Here is an 18568-nt window from a genome sequence, read left to right on the forward strand (position 1 = left end):
TGCAAACCGCTTGACGACTTGATCTTCAATGGACGGCCAACTGTCCAGTATCTCCGGCTAATAGAAAGGGGGGAAAAGTGACAAAATCACCATGTCGACCACTGGCAGTTGGACATTTCAATCAAGCCAGTCGCAGTGTTTGTTACCAGTTACCTGATACCTGATACCTGTTACCTGTTGGCCGTTGACGATTGCTAATCACTTGACTGCTCCATTTGCCAAGGCCCCATGGAAACTGGCAGATTTGGCTGCGAGTGAAAACAGTTGGCAAATGAATTTGATTTATGCAACGGCAACGCTTTGCACTACTTCCACTTCTAATAACTGGAAACCAATCGCAGGCCATAAATCTTGTCCACGTTGGCGGTCTCTATTCGTTTTTTCCAAGGGGAACGTGCCTCGTTTCTAATCACGGGTATCAGCTGCCCCTCAGGAGCACCATCCTTTGGTTTTCCTTCCAGTTCTTGCCACATGCTGTCATGTCTCATCTTGGAATTTCGATTTACACGCCCCCGTTTTCGGTCTCGAAACTTTTTCAATTTTCTATCAAAAAGTTGAAAAGTTCTCGCTGGCCGAAATTTAAGGCAGCATTTTAAGCAACAAGATGTATGGAGCTGCCATCTACATAATGCCGGCTCTATATGTATCTGCAACTGTATCGCAATGTGGACACGAAAAATGGGGATGCATCTGAAGCTGCATCTTTGCCGCACATCTCAGACCTCTTCCTGTTTCCTCTGGCGCTGCAGCATGCAAATTTCATGCAAAAATATGTGAAATTTTCGATTTTAAATGACGCCACTGCGGCGGTCCCTCACTTTTTCCTTGTCGCTGCACTTACAGAAAAACCAAGATAAGGATATCAAATATTTTTATATAAATGTTTTCATGACTTTTGCTGCTTTCTTTAAAAAGTAAATAAACAAAGCAAAACTGTGTTTAATACCTTGTATTTATCTAATAGCGACAACAAATCTTTAAAATATGTATGTAATATAATTATTATTATTGTATTTTCTCTTTTGATATTGTATAACATCCACTATCCTATTAAATTTCATTTAGATGTTAATATAACCATACATATTGACATCTAATAAGTATTAATATGAATATTATTTATTATTAATTATTTATTAATATTTAACCTTGCCTTTCCAAATATGCAAATTGTCAAGCAAGATTTTAAAATGGAAATTTAAATTTTTTTCAAATTTACTTCTAAAACTTTTTAGGTTTTCGTTTATTAGTTCCTAAATAATTTGTCCATCTAGATAATTACCCAAATGTTCCACTAGTTAAATTAGACAATATTGTTAAGGGTACAGAAACTCAATTTTAAAATTGAATATAAAAAAAATAGTTTTGTAAATTATTTTTCTGAGTATTTAGCCGCTTTGGCGTGTTACTGCTACTGTGTTACTACTGCTACTCGCATCGCAAAAATTTATGGCGTTTGCATGTCTGAATTTATCTGCTTGTTTCACATGCAAATGCAGTCAAAGGGCGGGGAGTTCGGTGGGTTAAGGGGATTGGAGGAGGAGTGGAAAGGGGAGGTGAGGGGGCTATGGGGAAAAGATCAAGCTGGGAAATCGGTGCGGGTGGTGGGAGATGAGGGGTGTTTTCCATCTCGTAATGGTGATAAAAATAGAAACATTTTACTGGCAAAACGCGAGCACCGAGGGAACATGCCAACTTGTACAAGTATTTGCAATAGCCGCTTTTGCCCGCCTTTTTCCCTTTATTTCCCAGACCCTCTGCTTTCGTTTCGCCGGGTTTCCGTTTCAGTTTCAGTTTCGGTTTCAGTTTTCGGCTTCGTTTGGTTTGGTTTTGGCTGCTACCTTTAACAGATTTTCCGTTCTGGCCTGGTTAAACGAAACCATGTCAGTACTGAGGTGGCCTCCAGGGAGGTAGTTTGCCGTTGGCCGGCCAAAGGGGTGGTGGGGGGAATATCCTGTAAAACAGGACCTCGCACTGTGGATACTCGCATATGTGGGATATAAGTGCAGAATTGCTAAGTAACTTTATTAATAAAGCTTCTAGGGAACAACAAATTATTTTACAAAATTTTTAAAGTGATAAGCAACAAATTAAAAAATATTTTGAATATTTCTCAAAATTGTATGGAGTTCTGTTAAGCTGATTGTAAATTGTAATATTTTAAATAAGTTGTATAAATAACAAACTGTACATACATACATATGTAGGTACGCATATTTGGGATCTGGTAATATGCGCAGTATTCTGAATAATAAAAGTATTTTAGTTATAAAGAATTCATAAACTTAAATTTTAAAATATTTACTCAACGTTGAGAATTCTAATCTAGCTTTACAGAAATAGTTCGAATACCCAACTGCCTTTGTTTTTTTATTCCCATTGTAGGTCGAGTGCGTTGGGTCCCTGGGCCTCGCTGCTCTTTCATCATACGTGTTCATTCATAAAAATTTTATATTTATTTGCATGCACAAACAGGCGAAAAGGCCCCAAAAAGCTGAACCAGCTTGCTGTTATCCACCTTTATTTTTTTGTCCCACCTTTCCACTCCTTTTACCACCCACTGGGTGTGTGTTTACTTTGACCTTGAGCTACGGCGCACACAGCTGAGCCAACCGAGCTATCCTGACTTTCTCCTCCGTTTTTCCCAACTGTTTTAAAATTCTTTTAAGATGCGAGAATTCTTGAATTCTGTGTGTGTTCATTTGAACGATTCCTTCGGTTTTTATTATGTTCATTTTTGGGTCGTTTATAGCTGGAGGTTATTTGTTCCCACCAACGTGTCTAGTTTCTTTTTGAGACCTCGCCTTTCTTCCTTTTAAAAACTCCCAATCTTTGACTACTTCGTGTGGCAACAAGTGCGTCGAAGTCCAACTTCAAAGTTGCCACGGAAAGACTGAAGCACTTTAAGGTTCAGTTTTTCGCCATCGCAAAGTTTTTGGCTTAAGAGCTTACAAAGTCTGATTTAAGCTAAATTTGTCTTTGATGGGTTCCTTTAGAGGGGTAAAGTTATTTTATGGTTGCTTAAATTATTTTCTTCATGGCGATTGCCATGAATTTAACCATGAGCTAAATTTGTGGTTTTAACTTGGAAACAAAGTTTGTCCATTCTTTTCCCGAACGTTTTTCTTTTTTTAGTTTAAATGTTTTGAAGGGAAGTCCATGTATATTTTTGGTATACTCCCTTTGGTTTCCTAGGACATTTACACTTGTTGATAACCATTTTTATGATGGTTCCTCTTGTGACTCATCGCCAGAGGTCTACAGATAATATTTGAGTATTTCCAAGGTTTCCCATGCCCGTTACTTGCCCCTTTTAAGAGTCACTTAAAGAGTGCAGAATTGTTTGCCTTGGTGGCCAGCACTTCTGTTTAGTACGGGGCACCATCCTCATTCCCATTCATCTGCGCCATCATCATCATCAATGGCCGCATATTGTATGGTCTGTTCACTATTCCATCCGCCTCCACCAGCGCTAAACAGTTCAGCTTGAGCCAGGAGATAAAAAGAGAAAAACATTTTAGCAGACACAAAGCGGCGCCTTCTTTTCTCGGCAAACAAAAGGGGCCTATAACCCAGAAAGTAACGCGCAAAAAAAAAGAATGGTAATAGAACACGGGTAGCAGGAGGGGATAGGGCCAAAACACGCGACAAGACAAAGGGATAAGAAACGCGTTAAACTTGCACTGCGAAAAAATATGGTGTCATCAGGAAGAAGTGACTGACGTTGTGCTTATTTTTTTAATACCCGATTACAAAAAAAACTTTATTTGAAAATTACTAAACGCTATAAAACCTTTCAAAAATGTATTGTGAATATTGAAAAAAAAATAATTATTATTTTTTTTAGTGCTTCAGAAGGAGCTGCGGAAGCTGAAGGAAGTGTCTGCCTCCCGGTGTTGTTAACAAGCCAACAACAACAACAGCAACTGCAGGACCTGCCACTAAAAAAAAGAGGAAATTGTAACCCTACAGATATCGCCCTGTATAACGGAAAGCCAGACATATTTTTTCACAGATTTTAACGAGGCAAAAGAGACGATGGACGAGAGGAACACCGACACCACCAATGATGGCAACTCGTCTTCAATGGCAAAGGCATTTGTCTCAGGCTATCTCCCGAAGGAGATATACGTATATATATATATATGTATATATATATCCAACGTACACATGTATATATCCGAGTTTCTTGTCGCATGTGGGTGGTGCAGAGTGGGCGTGGCAGTTGCGAGTTGAGGCAACATTGTGCGCTTTGGTATTCTTTCGGGGTTATATTTGTCATAAAAGTGGCAACAAAGTGTGCCAGGTGAAGACAGATAGGCAACTAAAAGTGGCAAGCAGGAAGGTTGCAAGAATAAAGCAATGGGGATTCCATTAAAGCGATCTATTTTTTAAAATGTTCCTAGAAATATTTTTTTCTTTTTCTGCAATTCAAAAGCAAGTGTAAAAGGTTGCTATTTAAATAAGTCAAGTTAATAAAAACTAATATATTTACTAAATATTATTCCACCATATCAGACATCTTAGTTTCTTTACTTTAATTAAAATTATTTTAAATTACTTCACTCATTAAAAGGTGGTTATTTGGTATGGTAAACAGATATTTTTTCGGTCAACAAGCAAAGTAAAACACTTCATCTTCCGTTCAAATTGATGCCATTAAGGTAGACAATCTAACTTACAAATTCCTTTTTAGTTTGCTGGAGCACAAAGTATTTTGTTAATCCCTTGCTCCCAGCTTTTTCTCCAATTTTGTTTCCTTTAGTTTGTTGGCCGTTTCATTCCCCCGGCAATCGCTTATTTGGTCTGTTTGTTCGGGACTCTCCTCTTGCCGGATTCCTGCACACATTGGCCCACTTGGTGAAGATATCAACTTGAAAATTGTCGGAGACACGCCCCCGAAACACGACGCCCCCAAGAAAATAACTCCATGTTCTTCTTGGCCCGACTCTCGGTCTTGTATCTGTATCTTATGGATTGCCCAGCAGCTAAGCCAAGGAAATTCATCCATTACAATCACAGCAACAACGGCGAAAACAATTTGAGCCAAAAGTTGCCACACCCACTCACTGCCAGCTATTTTTCCCAGCATTTCCCCGCTTTTCCGCCATTTCCCATGCTTTTGCTCCACTTTGTTTATCGCTCTTGACTTTTCTGTACTTTTTGCTCTGTTATTGTTTTTCCTGGAAGTTTATTGGCATTTAACCTGCTGCCCCGCCCCCCTTACCGCCCCCGCAGCTTGATTGATTAGGTCGATCGGGAAATGCTAATTACTGTCTGGCCCCCAAAGGGTAATGAATTTTTCCCTTTGCGCAAATGCGATTAAATTTTTCTAATTTTGTCGCTATCAAAGAAGTGAAAAGAAAAAGTTTCAGCAGTTTTAATTTGTTGATTTGTTTCCCTTTATTTATTTTGTACCCTTTGGACAAAAGCTGACATTAATATGGGATTGGAAAATAAAAACTTTGTTTTGATTTATAATATTGTTTATTATTTACTTTTAGTACTTAGTAATCTAGTATTTAAAAACCGAGTTACTTTTCATCATGTTCATAAATAAGTAAATCTGTCTTCAAGCCAATATAATTTAATTGTTTTGAAAGTGATTTAATTGTTTACCTTCTGGATGTCGGCCAAATTAAATTAAAAGATTATTTTTATTTGTTTCACAGTTTGCAAAACTTTTGCAGGCTACAGAAATTAAGAAAAAGTTAAAGAGGAGACAAGAAACAAGAAAGAGCATCTTGGGTGGAAAAGTTTTGCATGGGTTAAATGGGAGGCGGAATTCAAGTGGCCTTTAATGCCTTAACCCACTGTGTAGTGTTCGCTGAAGCATTTTAGTCAACCTAATTAGCAACTTGATGATTTTTTAACGCTTTATCGAGCACTGGCAAATGATTTTATTAGTTCTGACAGGAGGGTTCAAACTGGGGGCGTGAGTAGTTGAAGTGAAGTGCAGTGTGAATTGCCTCATGATTATTAAATTGCCTCTTGGTGCAGCGTGGATTTAGTTTTCGGGGGGAGTCGTCGTTGAAAACTTGTTGAGAAGTTGAGAACGTTGCAAAATAATTAGTTGGCTTAACTTGGCTTAGGGGCTAAGCCCGAGAAGGGGTTGTGGATTCCTACGTGTTGCCTGAAAATGTTGCAGAAAATCCAGCTCATAATTGGATATGGGGCTTATAATTCCAGTTAAATGGTGTGGCTAAAGTTTACAGGAATTCGGTAAGCGAATCCCAAAACAAAACTATTAACTCAAGCAATTTGGTTTTGGGTTTAAACTTTAAAGGCATTCATATTTATTATTTGTGAAAACCTTTAATTTAGGAATGTTCCGCAAATGTTTAGCAAAATGTATCAATGTATTCACAAAATAACATAATAAGGTTTCTCCTTTTTTGTAAAACCCAAAAACACTTAACATAATTATTTAAGTTACTTGAGCACGTTACATTCCCTTTTCTAAATCTCAAATGGTTCATACCAAATAAAACTTCAAATTGAGCGTGAAATTCAACACATATATAGTTTTTATGAGCGAATCGCACGACCAGCTTTATAGCTTATCACCTACCGAAACTCACCCCAAGAAAACACACAATGTATACACCCAACAATGATATAACAATCTTTACAATCTTCAAACGAAAGAAAACGAAACTTGTTTGCCTTGGAGCTTAGAAAAACCAAACAAGAAATGCCACAATAAAAAGGGAGGGGAAAGTATTTAAAGATCAAACAGGGAGAGAATATAACTATAGGGAGGGACTCTAAAGAACATTAAAGAACTAATTCACTACTACTATCTATCAGTGATAATTCGCTATAATCAGCTATCTTAGAATCTATGATTTAGTGGGAAAGCCACGAATCTTTTATTGATCGGCTGACAAATCCTATTTGCACGCCCAGCAAGGAAAATCAATTTTCCACGAAGAAAAAATGGTTAGAGAATCATAAAATGTTCTCTTAAGTCTTCATTTGTGGCCTCAACCCTTCTTTTCTGTTCGTTTTTATCATCGATCAGTCTTAGGACGGGCCACTTTTTTATGATCATGCTAAGAAGTTTGCTTCCTCCAAAATCGGTGACTCACGGGTGGAAACCTTTTTCGTTTTTATACGCGTTTTGTTTAATGGCAATTAGTTGGAAAATTTGTTCTTGATTGCTACTGCCGATGTTCAAGGATATTAAAGTCTGGATTCCTGGAAATCACACATTTTGTGCTTCAACAAAAAAAAAAAAAAAGACAGAAGATGTGCGGTGAAGGTGGAAATAAATCACCATCTCATTATTATTATTATGTAATGGATGTCTGTGCAACTGCCCACACATGGAGCAGAAAATCAGCAGCCAACGCACAACAATTTTCAGATTTCGAGAACTTGAGAAGAAGTTCTCAGGCGGCAGAGGAAAATTTACCATGGGCGTACTGTTGAAGCTCTTGATGTGGTTTCATGTGAAGATGGTTGCTACACTAGAGGAAAAATGTGAGATATTATTCCACAACCTAAATAATAACAAATTATAAATGAATTAAAACAACATAAGTAAAAATAATCTAAATTGTGTTTTTTGTTTGCATATGTATATAATATAATAAACCATCCATAAATGTAGGTATATGAACATTTAATCTTATTTTTAACTTACTTTTAATCTTGTTTGATAAATATATATATTCGATTTTTATTGCTTAATTTATTTCTTATTTTTTAAAATTTCTCCAAAGTGCACAATTTCCGCCTGTGAAAACTGAAGATTGTGTGGGAGATTGCTGACATTTTACTTTATGATGCGACATGCACAATGTCCAACTGAAATTAAATTCTGCTCCTTAAACTGGTTAAGCCAACGAATTTCCCGGCTGATCAGCCAGATTGGTGATAGATTTTGTCGTAGTTAGTCTGGTTCTCTTGTGGGGCAAATGTTGCTGGCATCATGTTGCGAATAGATGCGTTGCTCTCTTGTGGATTGTGGATTGCAACATTGGTTGCCAATGTAACGTGTTGCCGGTGTTGCCCTGCTCTCAACATTTTCCGGCGGGCGCATCTGCCCGTGACTGAAATCCATTCGAGATCCCGTGAGTCAGTCGTTATCTGAACGTCGGGAACTGTGGATTTGTCCGCCCCTCCGTGGAGCCTCGCGACCCAAAGTTACCATTTAGCATTTAACATCTACCATTTACCATTTTCCGGAGCAGAAGGGCAGTGCTTCTACCTTTAAAGGAACTCCGCCATCTGGCCCTGGCAATCAAAACAAACAAAAATCGTTGCACAAACAAGCCGACACACCGCATATATGTAGATGTATTCCGGGGATATATACTCAAATACTCGGAAGTGCGTGAGTGGATTGGTGGGTGTGTTTTTCTTGCCTCTGGCATCGCGTCAAAAGCCGCGCGGATTCTGTGGCAGATTTATTTGTGTTTGCGGTAATTGGTTTGAGCCAAAAAAATATAATAGCCATTAATCAAAGTTGGTGAACAAGTTGCCAAAAGATCAAAACGAGAGATAAATATTTAAAACAAAATTTTTATGTAAAGTGTCAAGAGTTATAAAGTGGTAATTTTTAGAGTAAAACAAAACTCGTCACAATAAAAAATTTTACAAAGTATAAAACTCATTTAAATGTTTTTAATAATTAACAACGAATGTTAAAGGCCAACAATTTTTAAAAATAAATATTAAAGTTTTTAAGAATCTCAAAAAGAGCAACTATAAAACAAAATTTTAAAACTTAAACAAAAATATTAAAAGCCAACGAAATCAAGACCAGATATTATCGCAAAAAACAATAGTTAACATTTTATCAAAATAACCTATCAAAAAACATCCCTAATTGGTATAATAAACAATTTAAATTTCCACATAAAGTCTAAAAGTCACAAAAACAGAAACAAAGCATAAAAAATTTTAACGAGAACAATTAAACTTCCATTTACAAAAAATAAGCGATTTAATTTCAGTGATGAGCAATTAAAATTCCTGAAAAGCGAAAAAAATAACGAAATATTAAATTGTCAACAAGTGTCGAAATATAAGCGCCAGTATAAATTGCGAATTGTGAGACAAAAGAAAATGCTTTAACTCAAAACAAACGACAAAGAAAAGCGCACAATAAACGCGAGTGAAAGATATAAAAACAAAGAGGAGAACAATTTCTAGAAAAGCGCCAATAAAAAAAACAATGAGTTCCCCGCGGGGAAGCCGAATGATCTTCAAAATGTATTGGCTAATTCTGATGCTAATGCCCCTCAGTTGGGCCAACAGCAGTGATCTGAAGGGAACCCCGATAATAACCACAGTGGCTCCTCATCGAAGTGCCCATCAGCAGCAGCGGCTGCAGCAGCTGCAGGAGGCGCAGCAATTGGAGGCGCAGCAGCAGCACCATCATCACTTGCGGCACGAGCAGCACTTGCGAGCCGAGTTGGAGGGGGGCAACCGCCAACCACCTTCGCTCGTGGACTCCGAGGTGGGTGGATCTAAGGGGGATTGGATCCACAGCTGCCTATGCAGCAGCACCACTTGCGCCACCACAATCGCCACCACTTGAGCTGGGAGCAGAGGGTGTTTCCCTCGCTGCGACACCAGCAACATCGCATGACCATTGCCACCAGCACCGCCAGAAGTTTGGTGACCACCGATGCACCCACGACCACGCGACGTGGCCTGATCTCGAACCACACTCGCTACTTCGACAGGGAGGGCATCTTCCCCTCGTGGGCTGAGCCACGATCCACCCGAGGACCCAACTGGCGACAGGAGGTGGACCTGAGCTCCTCGGACGAGGATAGTGATGAGGACGACGACGAGGACAACGATGATTACGAGTACGACGATGACGAGGATTTGAATGCTGTCGATGAGGAATTGGCCCGCCAAATGCCCAGATACTCTCTGTTTGCCCAGAAAATGCCACACATTGGAATTAAAGATACAGATTATAATGCCTACGATCAGTCGGATGAATTGGATGTAGCTGCGAATAATAATAATCACAATAATAACAGACATCCCGGAGTGGCCAATCCGCATGATAAGTTCGCTGGCAAGCGCAACATCTTCGATTGGCTGTTCAAACAAGACAAGGAAAAAGAGCTGGTCCAGAAGCCCCACACCACAAGTAGCCCCAAGACCACCACTTCGACCACAACAACAAAGCCGTTAATACGAACTGAAAGGCCGAAACTGCAATTAATCGATGCCAATTTGAAGAGCAACGCCGGCGAGGAGGAGTACTCGATGGAGGACTCCGATTCGGAGTCGGAGGAGGGCTTCTCCAACGAGCAGTGGAACAAGATCGAGCACGAACACCATCTCAAGCAGCAGAAGCACCAGAAGGAGTTACTGGCGATGCGGGAGAAGAGCAGGAACACCCCGCTCATCAGGAACATTGAAAATGAGGTGAGTCTCGGTCTGGCATTGCCCCCTTTGTTCTCGGCTAACTGATAAGTACGCAGCTCTCTACCGATTCCACCGACTACCGATTCCATGATGTCATTAGCCATTGTTGTTGTTGCTCCTCTGACATTGCTCCATTATGTGTGTAGGGGGGCTATATAAAGAGTCTGTGCCGTAGGAACCCCTGATAACAGATTCTGTTTATAAACTGCGGGAAAAATAGTGTCTGTGGCCACAAATGACCGACGGATTTTTGGGGCCAGCTTGCGTTTCGCTTTCACGATTGATTGTCATTTGATGTCGGAGATCGAAAATGCCGGTAAAACATATAGATGTAAAGGTGCACTGAGGGAAGTATGTAGATATGATAGAAAAGAATATAAATATATAGAGTTACTTTAATAATGGTTCTATAAAAAAAATATTTCAACAACTTTAGCTTTTAAATTTTGTAATTACTGGTTTTGTTTTCATTTGTGTTGTTCTATTTCGATTATTTACAAGTCCCAATTGTGTGTACTTTTTGTGTATTTTGATAAGAACAATTACTGTTCTTCCGAAACTTTTTTTTTATTGTTTTGAATAGGCATTTCTTATTATCAGTAAGCTTTGGCTGACAGTTTATAAAATATCATTTGCAATTTCTGATACCCACACTTTTAATAGTACAACCATTTTACCATAAATTCTTACCTACACCTGTGTAACATATATTCCTTACAGTGCATAGGCATTATTCAGCTCGAAATAACGCACTGACCATGGCTAATGCCGTTTGCATTTTGGCTTACAACAAAAACAGACATTTGGGTTTGCTCCGTGTTTTGGTGCTCATGTCAAATATTTACACAATGTGCGAAAGGCCAAGGGGGGTTTGGTTTGGAGGGGGTGGAGAGGGGTAAAGGGGGAGGGGGAAAGGATAGCAGCTGCCTTTAGCCAACTTGGCACTTTTTGGCTGACCATTCGCCATTCACCATTGCGGCTTGGCTAATTGAAACCAGCAAGAAACCCAAAACAAAAATCAACAAAATGTACCAACATTTCCAACAAATTCGAACAATAACAATTAGTTTGTTGCATTTGATTTACACTTTTTGGCTGTCATTGCATTCTGTTTGCTTTGAGTTGATTGTTGACAGAGGTTCTGGGTTTTTGGTCCACTCTTAATTGCATTTTCATGTGTCTCTTTGATACCCTCAACATGAGGTCACCGTATTTTCCGCCCACTTTTCCTGGTGTAATTACCTCTTAAAAAAGGACCAATTAAATGAGCCCCAAAGCAAATAATGCTCGTCGGTCCCGTCGGGTAAATGAAAATAACCGGAGTATACTGATGTAGTTTAGTTTGTTTTTTTAGTGCTCTCTGTTTGTTTTTATTGGGACAGCGTTTTGACTTTACTGCAGGTAAATTGAGTTTAGCTGTCACTGAGATGAGCATTCGCGTTAATGTCCTTGGGCCATCGATGTCGTAAAATAAAACTGGATTGAGACCCAAATTAAAATCGAGTAAGAAACATCTTAAAAAGTGGGGGAAAACCCAAGTTTAACAAAAACGGTTTGAATTTAAATTACTTGAATTCCCTCTTTAGGTAATTTGAATTTCTAAGCAGCAAATTCCTATTTTATTGACACATTTTCTTAATTTAATTAACTGTAATTCACTATTAAAAAATTTTTATTTTTGTAGCGGGAAATAGGTCATTTGAGAGCTTTTAATTATCACGTTTTCTGATAATTCTACATTTTTTTTAATACATTCTTCTCATTAACACATTTCTCTCAAGGCCAGCCAAAACTAATTAATTTTATTTTTAGCAGTACATATTCATAAGTGGTTTCTGCATCACCAAACACAAATCGTTTAATTTTAAGCAACATAAACAAATGGGTATTTGCTTATTCATAACAACTTATTATCCTAATATTCTACATTATACACATTTCGCGGTTGAATGCACACACTTAAATGTTTTCGCTATTAATTCCTACTAAAACATTGCGATCTCAATCTGAATTAATGCGCATGAAAAAGGGTAATTTGAAACATAATCAAAAATTTGAATGCGAATTAAACGAACACCAAGGGTTGACAAGTGCGAGTGTTAAAAATGTAAATGTAAAATGCACTCGAAATATTGTTAACAGCTAAATAAACAATCGGCTAAAACAACGCGCTTAATAAGAGCAACAATAATTACCGAAGCCCAACAACAAAGAGCAGCTGCGTGTAAAACAACACAGAAAAAAAACAAAAGTTAAACAACAAACGAGGGGGTTTTGCCGAAGGGGAGGTGAGAGGTGGGACGACAGGTGAATTGGCGCTGAGCCATCAAAATAACAAGGCGCCACGTCCCCATTTTCCTCGCATTTTCGTACAGTTTTCCCCACAACATTTTCCTGCTCTCCCCAGAACAATACAATTAACACATGTCTGCGGATGACGACGGCTACTCTTTGGGTTGTGTGTTCCTTGTGCCTTCAACCTTTGCCATTCCCACTTCCCTTATCCGGATGTACTGCATCCTTCCTTCTTATTTGTTTTTTTTTTCTTTCTCGACCTATGACATGCTAAATGGGTGTTCTCTGCCACGCTCCGGTGAATCCTGAATTTTCCTGCCGTGTTAACATGCCACTGACTCAATGCAATTTGCCCAACTTACCTTCCATTTAATTGGCAACGTTTTTATTTTTTATTTATTTTGTTTCGGTTTGGAAGTACATTTTATATTCGGTCTGTCTGTTCATTAATGAGCTCTTTACTGAGATCATTTTGATTGATTTTTAATTAACATACCGGGTTGCGTGAACATTAAAGGAAATCGAGTAGATTACTTTCTTTTTGCGTACTTAATTAACTATTTTTATAAAGAAGTTTTTTTTGTTCTTTGGTATTAAATAAAATTTACATTGCTCTTTTGGAAGCCTCACTTATTTATCTACATCAAAGCAGAATATTCAAAGCAATATTTTATAATTTATATATTGCACAGAAAAATGTTCCAAAATTGAACAACATATTTCTTTGAAGCCATTTCACACATTTCTTTTTGTGTTACAGCCACAAATGCTGTTACTTCTTTTCAGCTTTTCCGCTGTTGTTGCACTTGTTGTTTTGTAAGCTTTTAGCCATCTTTTGTGGGTGTGTTTTTCTATACAGCCAGCTTGCTTGTTTTTCTTCCTGCCACTGTTGCTTCCTTTTCCTCCAACTTGGCATTTTTTTGCACTTACCAGACCTTCACAGGAGACAAGAAGAACCCACACAGTGAGCTTAGCCTCTGTGCGGAGAAATGTCAGAAGCGGTTAAAGGAATGACAACTGAAACCACACACGCACAGCGAGAGTTCATCGCTTACCACCCGCGGATGCCGATGTGGCTGAAGGTTGTCGCTGCGGTTGCAACGACCTTGAAGCTCGAAAGCAGCGGGGAAAAACGAGGCCCACAAGGTGGTAACAATTATGGAGACTCATTGATAACATGAGGGGAGGGCACTCAAACACCACTCAAAAGAGGCAGTTGTAGAACAAGTTCTTTGGCAAAAGTTTGAGTAAGTTGAAGAGTGGTTAAGAGTGGATGTTGAACACGAAATTAAAGAAATTATAAAAGAAATATAACATAGTTTTAAATTAAAAAAGTAAATAATAAAATATTATAATTTACTAGAAAAGCAATTGGTTTAGCAATCTTATAGATGTTTCGTATTCATATTATTACTCAATGCAATTTGAATATGCAAAAGTTTACTTTTTATAATTACAAACTAGAAAACTGCAAATGGGTTTAAGTCAGAAATGGTGGTTTAATAATCATTTGTGTTTTTGCTAGTTAATTTTTTTTTTTAAATCCTTCTGATTCCTATTTTTGAAGCACAGAAATTTTAATCAACATTTTTGCTGCACCAAAGATCTTTCTGACATTTTCAGTTGTTGTTTGCTTTTTTTGCTTCAGTAATTACTCGCTCTAGGATGTATCAAAAATTTCTTGATTATTATTTTTAGTTATTTCTCTTGGCTTTTGCTGCCGATGACATTTTTCAGCTAATTTCCACTCACATTTCATACGTTTTCCTTTTTGGCCTGTTATTGGCAGTGCAATTTATTCCCAGCTCTCTCCTATTTTGCAATGTTTTATATATTTTTCTCCTTTTTGCTGCTGCTGCTGCTGTTTTTTCTCCAGCCAGGGGCATTCATTAGTTGTTTTCGTTCCCCGAGGAGCTGTGAGTGTATCATTTGGTAGGAATTTTCCGCTCTTCCCATAGAAAAATACTTGACTGCTTCTCTTTCGGCCATTGAAGTTCCGTTCATTCGCCACTGCCTTCTTTGGACATTTTCCATTGCACAACTTGTGCTTATTGTCTCCAGATTGCTTCGCATTTGGATTTTCGCTTTGGTTTTTTTTCGGTTTTTGGTGTACTTCTTAAGCTGGCTAGTGTCTCGGTCCTCGCTGCTTTTCCCCATAATTTATAGCAGCTTCTAATATAAATTTCCAGAAATTATTTTCCCACTCTCTTCGGAAACCGAAAAAAGCAATATAAATTCTCGCGACTAATTGGCAATGCTGCTGTTGTCTTTTTGCCGGCTGACTTGTGGGGAGTTGGGAGTTTCAGTGACTTTATTAGACTGTTAAGATTACATATGTGCAGGGGCCTTATGCCCCTTCTTCTCCACTCCCCCACCTTTTTTTCGGCTTAAATGTTTCTTTTGTGCCACACATGCTGCGCTGGAAATTCTTGGAATGCCGCAAAATCTGTTAGCGGCTTCGTCACTTTATAAATCATACTACACACACTTACAGTTGAGGTTGGCAAATAAGTTAAGATAGTATAAAAGATACTTTCAATTGTTTATGTTCAAATTTGAAGTATTTTTAGGTTACACTGTTCAGTATATATACGAATTTTTAATGTAACTAAAGTATGGTGTTTCGTAATGATTAAAAGTAAATAAATATATTGTTAAAGAGATCACAAAAGTTATAATCTTCCTATTCCTGCGACTTTTTGAAAAGGGTTTCCTTTTTATATTGTTTTGTTTTTTAATGTTTATGTATAGGAAAGTTAAATTTTTTTAAAATCAGTACGTTTATTTTAATTACGACACTTTCGGAATCCGATTTTGTTGAAGAATTTTCTTAATAGTTCCATTTATCTTACATTCAAAATCATGGTGGTTCTATTTTTCTTACCGCAACTGTTAATATACATATAGACCAGGGGCGGAAGGGAAATTTAAGGAGCGACGAAAGCAGTTTGTTAGTTAATCTGACAGAAAACGGTTTGTCAGAGGCAGAACGATGTGTATCTTTGTATCTGTATCTGTTGAATGCACTCGCAGTTTGCCTTTGTTAGCTCCACTGAACCCAAGCACTTTATTGCTGTCTCTTTCCGCTTGTGTATCCCCATCTCTTTCTGTGTGTCAGTGGGCTTTTTAGTTACTAACCGAAGACACATGTGATGAGATGCCGACTTTGTGATTGATTTCGATGATGAGCTCGGCGAAGAATTCATTGTAATTCATTGAAATGCAAGGCTGATCCGCCGTTTTAACCCATGGCTTCTTTTGGGGTCAAGGTGGATGGATGGATTATTCGCTTGGTGCGTTTACAGTTAGAACCCTATTACGATCCGCGATCACGTTTGGCATGATTTAAGCCGCGACCAAAGGCATAAATATTTTATTACGTGACGAGGAATTTTAGAATGCTCCGCGGGAGTTTTAGTTTATGGTTACAGCCAATGGGTTTGTGGATGGAGCTCAGCCAGATGCAATTGCCATATAACTTTATAAGTCTGACCCAAATCGAAGTGTCAGAAATAAACTTTATTGAAGTGGTGAAAGAGAATTTCAGTGGAGTCAAAAATTCTTTTGAATCTGCTTATGGGAGTTTGTGTTATGTAAAAATATATTCGGTCTGCGAGCTTTAACCCCTATGATGTTAAATGGCTTAAAAAAAGTTACCCAGATAATTAACACCGATTTATGTTTCAATTTACTAAGGGTTAAATCTTTAAAATGTAATTTAATTGATCACCACCCTCATAAATAATAACAATTATATTAATTGCGAGTGACATTGTGAAAAGATTTATTGTTGAAAGTAATTAACTTTAAATTTCAAAAATTATAAACGATTTTGACCCTCCAAATTATGGAATTCAAGGATCTGATTTATTATTGAAAGTAATTAACTTTAAACTTCATAATTGAATAACTGTTCTGACCCTCCAACTTTTGGATTTCAAAGATCTGATTTCAAAAAGTTCAGCTCTTATAAATCATATCTCATGTCAAGGCCACCCCTTTTATTTATATTTTGTTCAGTTTTCACAGTTTATTACCAGTAACACTTTTAAAGCAAGCTTACTTTCGTGTAATTCTTGTAATCTAATAGCCATGAAAACCCAACCCAAATAGGAAATTAAACTTTATTTCACGCAGCACTTGCGAGTGACAAAATAATAAACGGCTGGGCATAACACGCTTGTCAAAGAGTCGAGTTGACGATAAATCAAGACCAGCAAACGAAAATATTTTTGTTGACGTGTTTGCTGCAAGTCCATTGCGAAATGCTTGCCCTACAATTTCCGCCTCCACGTAACCCCTTTTCCCCCATTTCCCCTTTTTTCCCCCTCTTTTCCCACCGAAATAAACCGCCAAAGACAAATTGAAAGTCGTGTTGTCCGGTTCATGAAAAAAGGTTTAGCCGATAGAGGAAAGAGTCACGGTCATGCCTGTTATTCAATGCCTAATCCAAATAAAGAAAAACTGTAACTAAACCGAACTATTGAACTGTAAACTGAAACTGAAAACTGAAAACTAAAGCACATACAAAAAATGACCCAAAAAACAAACTTGAAAAATAGTAAATCATTTTTGTTGCCAAGTACAGACAAGTTCATTTAAGTTTAACTGAAATGGCTACATTTATATGTTGTGTCTTCATTTGATTTATGCAATAACATTTTTACAGGAAAACTATAACGTTGTGTTACAAAATTTCTTAGCAAGTTTAAGAGCATATTTAGGTGCTAAGAAAATTTAAAATAATTTATATAGATTTTTTTAAGGAATTTGTACAATAAGATTTATTTTACTACAAAAATGCTTATAAAACATCAATAAACAAACCCATAAATATTTTCAGAAGATGCTTTGATTTAGAGTAGTTTGACTGTAGTTCTGGTACAAAAAGATACAATTGTATCTGAAATCCATTTGTGTGTGTCGGCGTGAGTTGTGCATTCTAATTCATCAAGCGCTGGCAAATAAATCAAAAGTGGACGCTAAAAGGGAAATAAAATTCGGGTTTCGAAGATCTGGAACCTTTCGCTGTCACCTGCTGTGCGGTATTGTCCACCTGTACAGGTTGTAATCGCTTTAGGTGCCTGGTGTAATCTTTTCCACGCATACACACTCTCATACAATCGTAAATCGGGGCAGTAAAGGTCAAAGGTGGCCTGGCAAATGTCTTCATTCAAAGCGTACGTATATTGAAGTTGATGCATTGCCCGGCTGGTCATTAAAAATTCAACATAAATCTTTCGAGTCAGTCATGCCACTCTGGAGACCCTTCATCCGTTTGAGGGTGTGTGTTAGTATCTGTGAGCGACTTTGCCTGGTATGTGTATGTGTGTCAAAAAGTCGCTGCAAATTGCAAACCCATTACAGCCATGTATAAAGTATAAGAGCCGCGATTATGAAGCCAAGGCAAGGAAAAACTCCGGCCAACGACAACACACACCCACCCAAATGTGCTCGAGGTGTGTGTGTGTGCGTGTGTGTTACTAACAAGTGTCACACAATTTTTGATGCATGTACAGTGGAACAGGAATAAGAAACATATTGTATCACTTTTTGGAAATAACAACAAAAGTAATATAATAATAAATAAAACTAAATAAATCAAGTAAACAATAAAATAAAGAAAAACTATGATGGTTTGATTGTCATATCATTTAAGTTTTATATATTGTCAGTTAGTCCATCAACATTAACTAAATACAATTTCGGTTATTATTATGTCACAAATCTTCTTCCATCAACATTAACTAAATACAATTTCGGTTATTATTATGTCACAAATCTTCATATTATTATAAATTTGTATTTGTAAAGCACTATTTACCTAGAATATCATTATTGTATTCATGACTTATGTGATTTAAGCCACAAA

General features: G+C 37.6%; 1 protein-coding gene across 1 annotated transcript in view; it reads left to right on the forward strand.

The window, feature by feature from the left end:
* The first annotated feature begins 8668 nt into the window (after positions 1-8668).
* Positions 8669-18568, forward strand: part of LOC108100088 — a 75985-nt gene continuing 66085 nt past the window's right edge. Inside the window, 2 exon segments of the mRNA XM_043209340.1 lie at positions 8669-9485; positions 9488-10401. Coding sequence (XP_043065275.1) covers positions 9185-9485; positions 9488-10401 — 1215 coding nt within the window. The 5' untranslated portion in view covers positions 8669-9184.

Source organism: Drosophila ficusphila, unplaced genomic scaffold (genome assembly GCF_018152265.1).
Source record: "Drosophila ficusphila isolate 14025-0441.05 unplaced genomic scaffold, ASM1815226v1 contig_855, whole genome shotgun sequence".
Lineage (NCBI taxonomy): Eukaryota > Metazoa > Arthropoda > Insecta > Diptera > Drosophilidae > Drosophila > Drosophila ficusphila.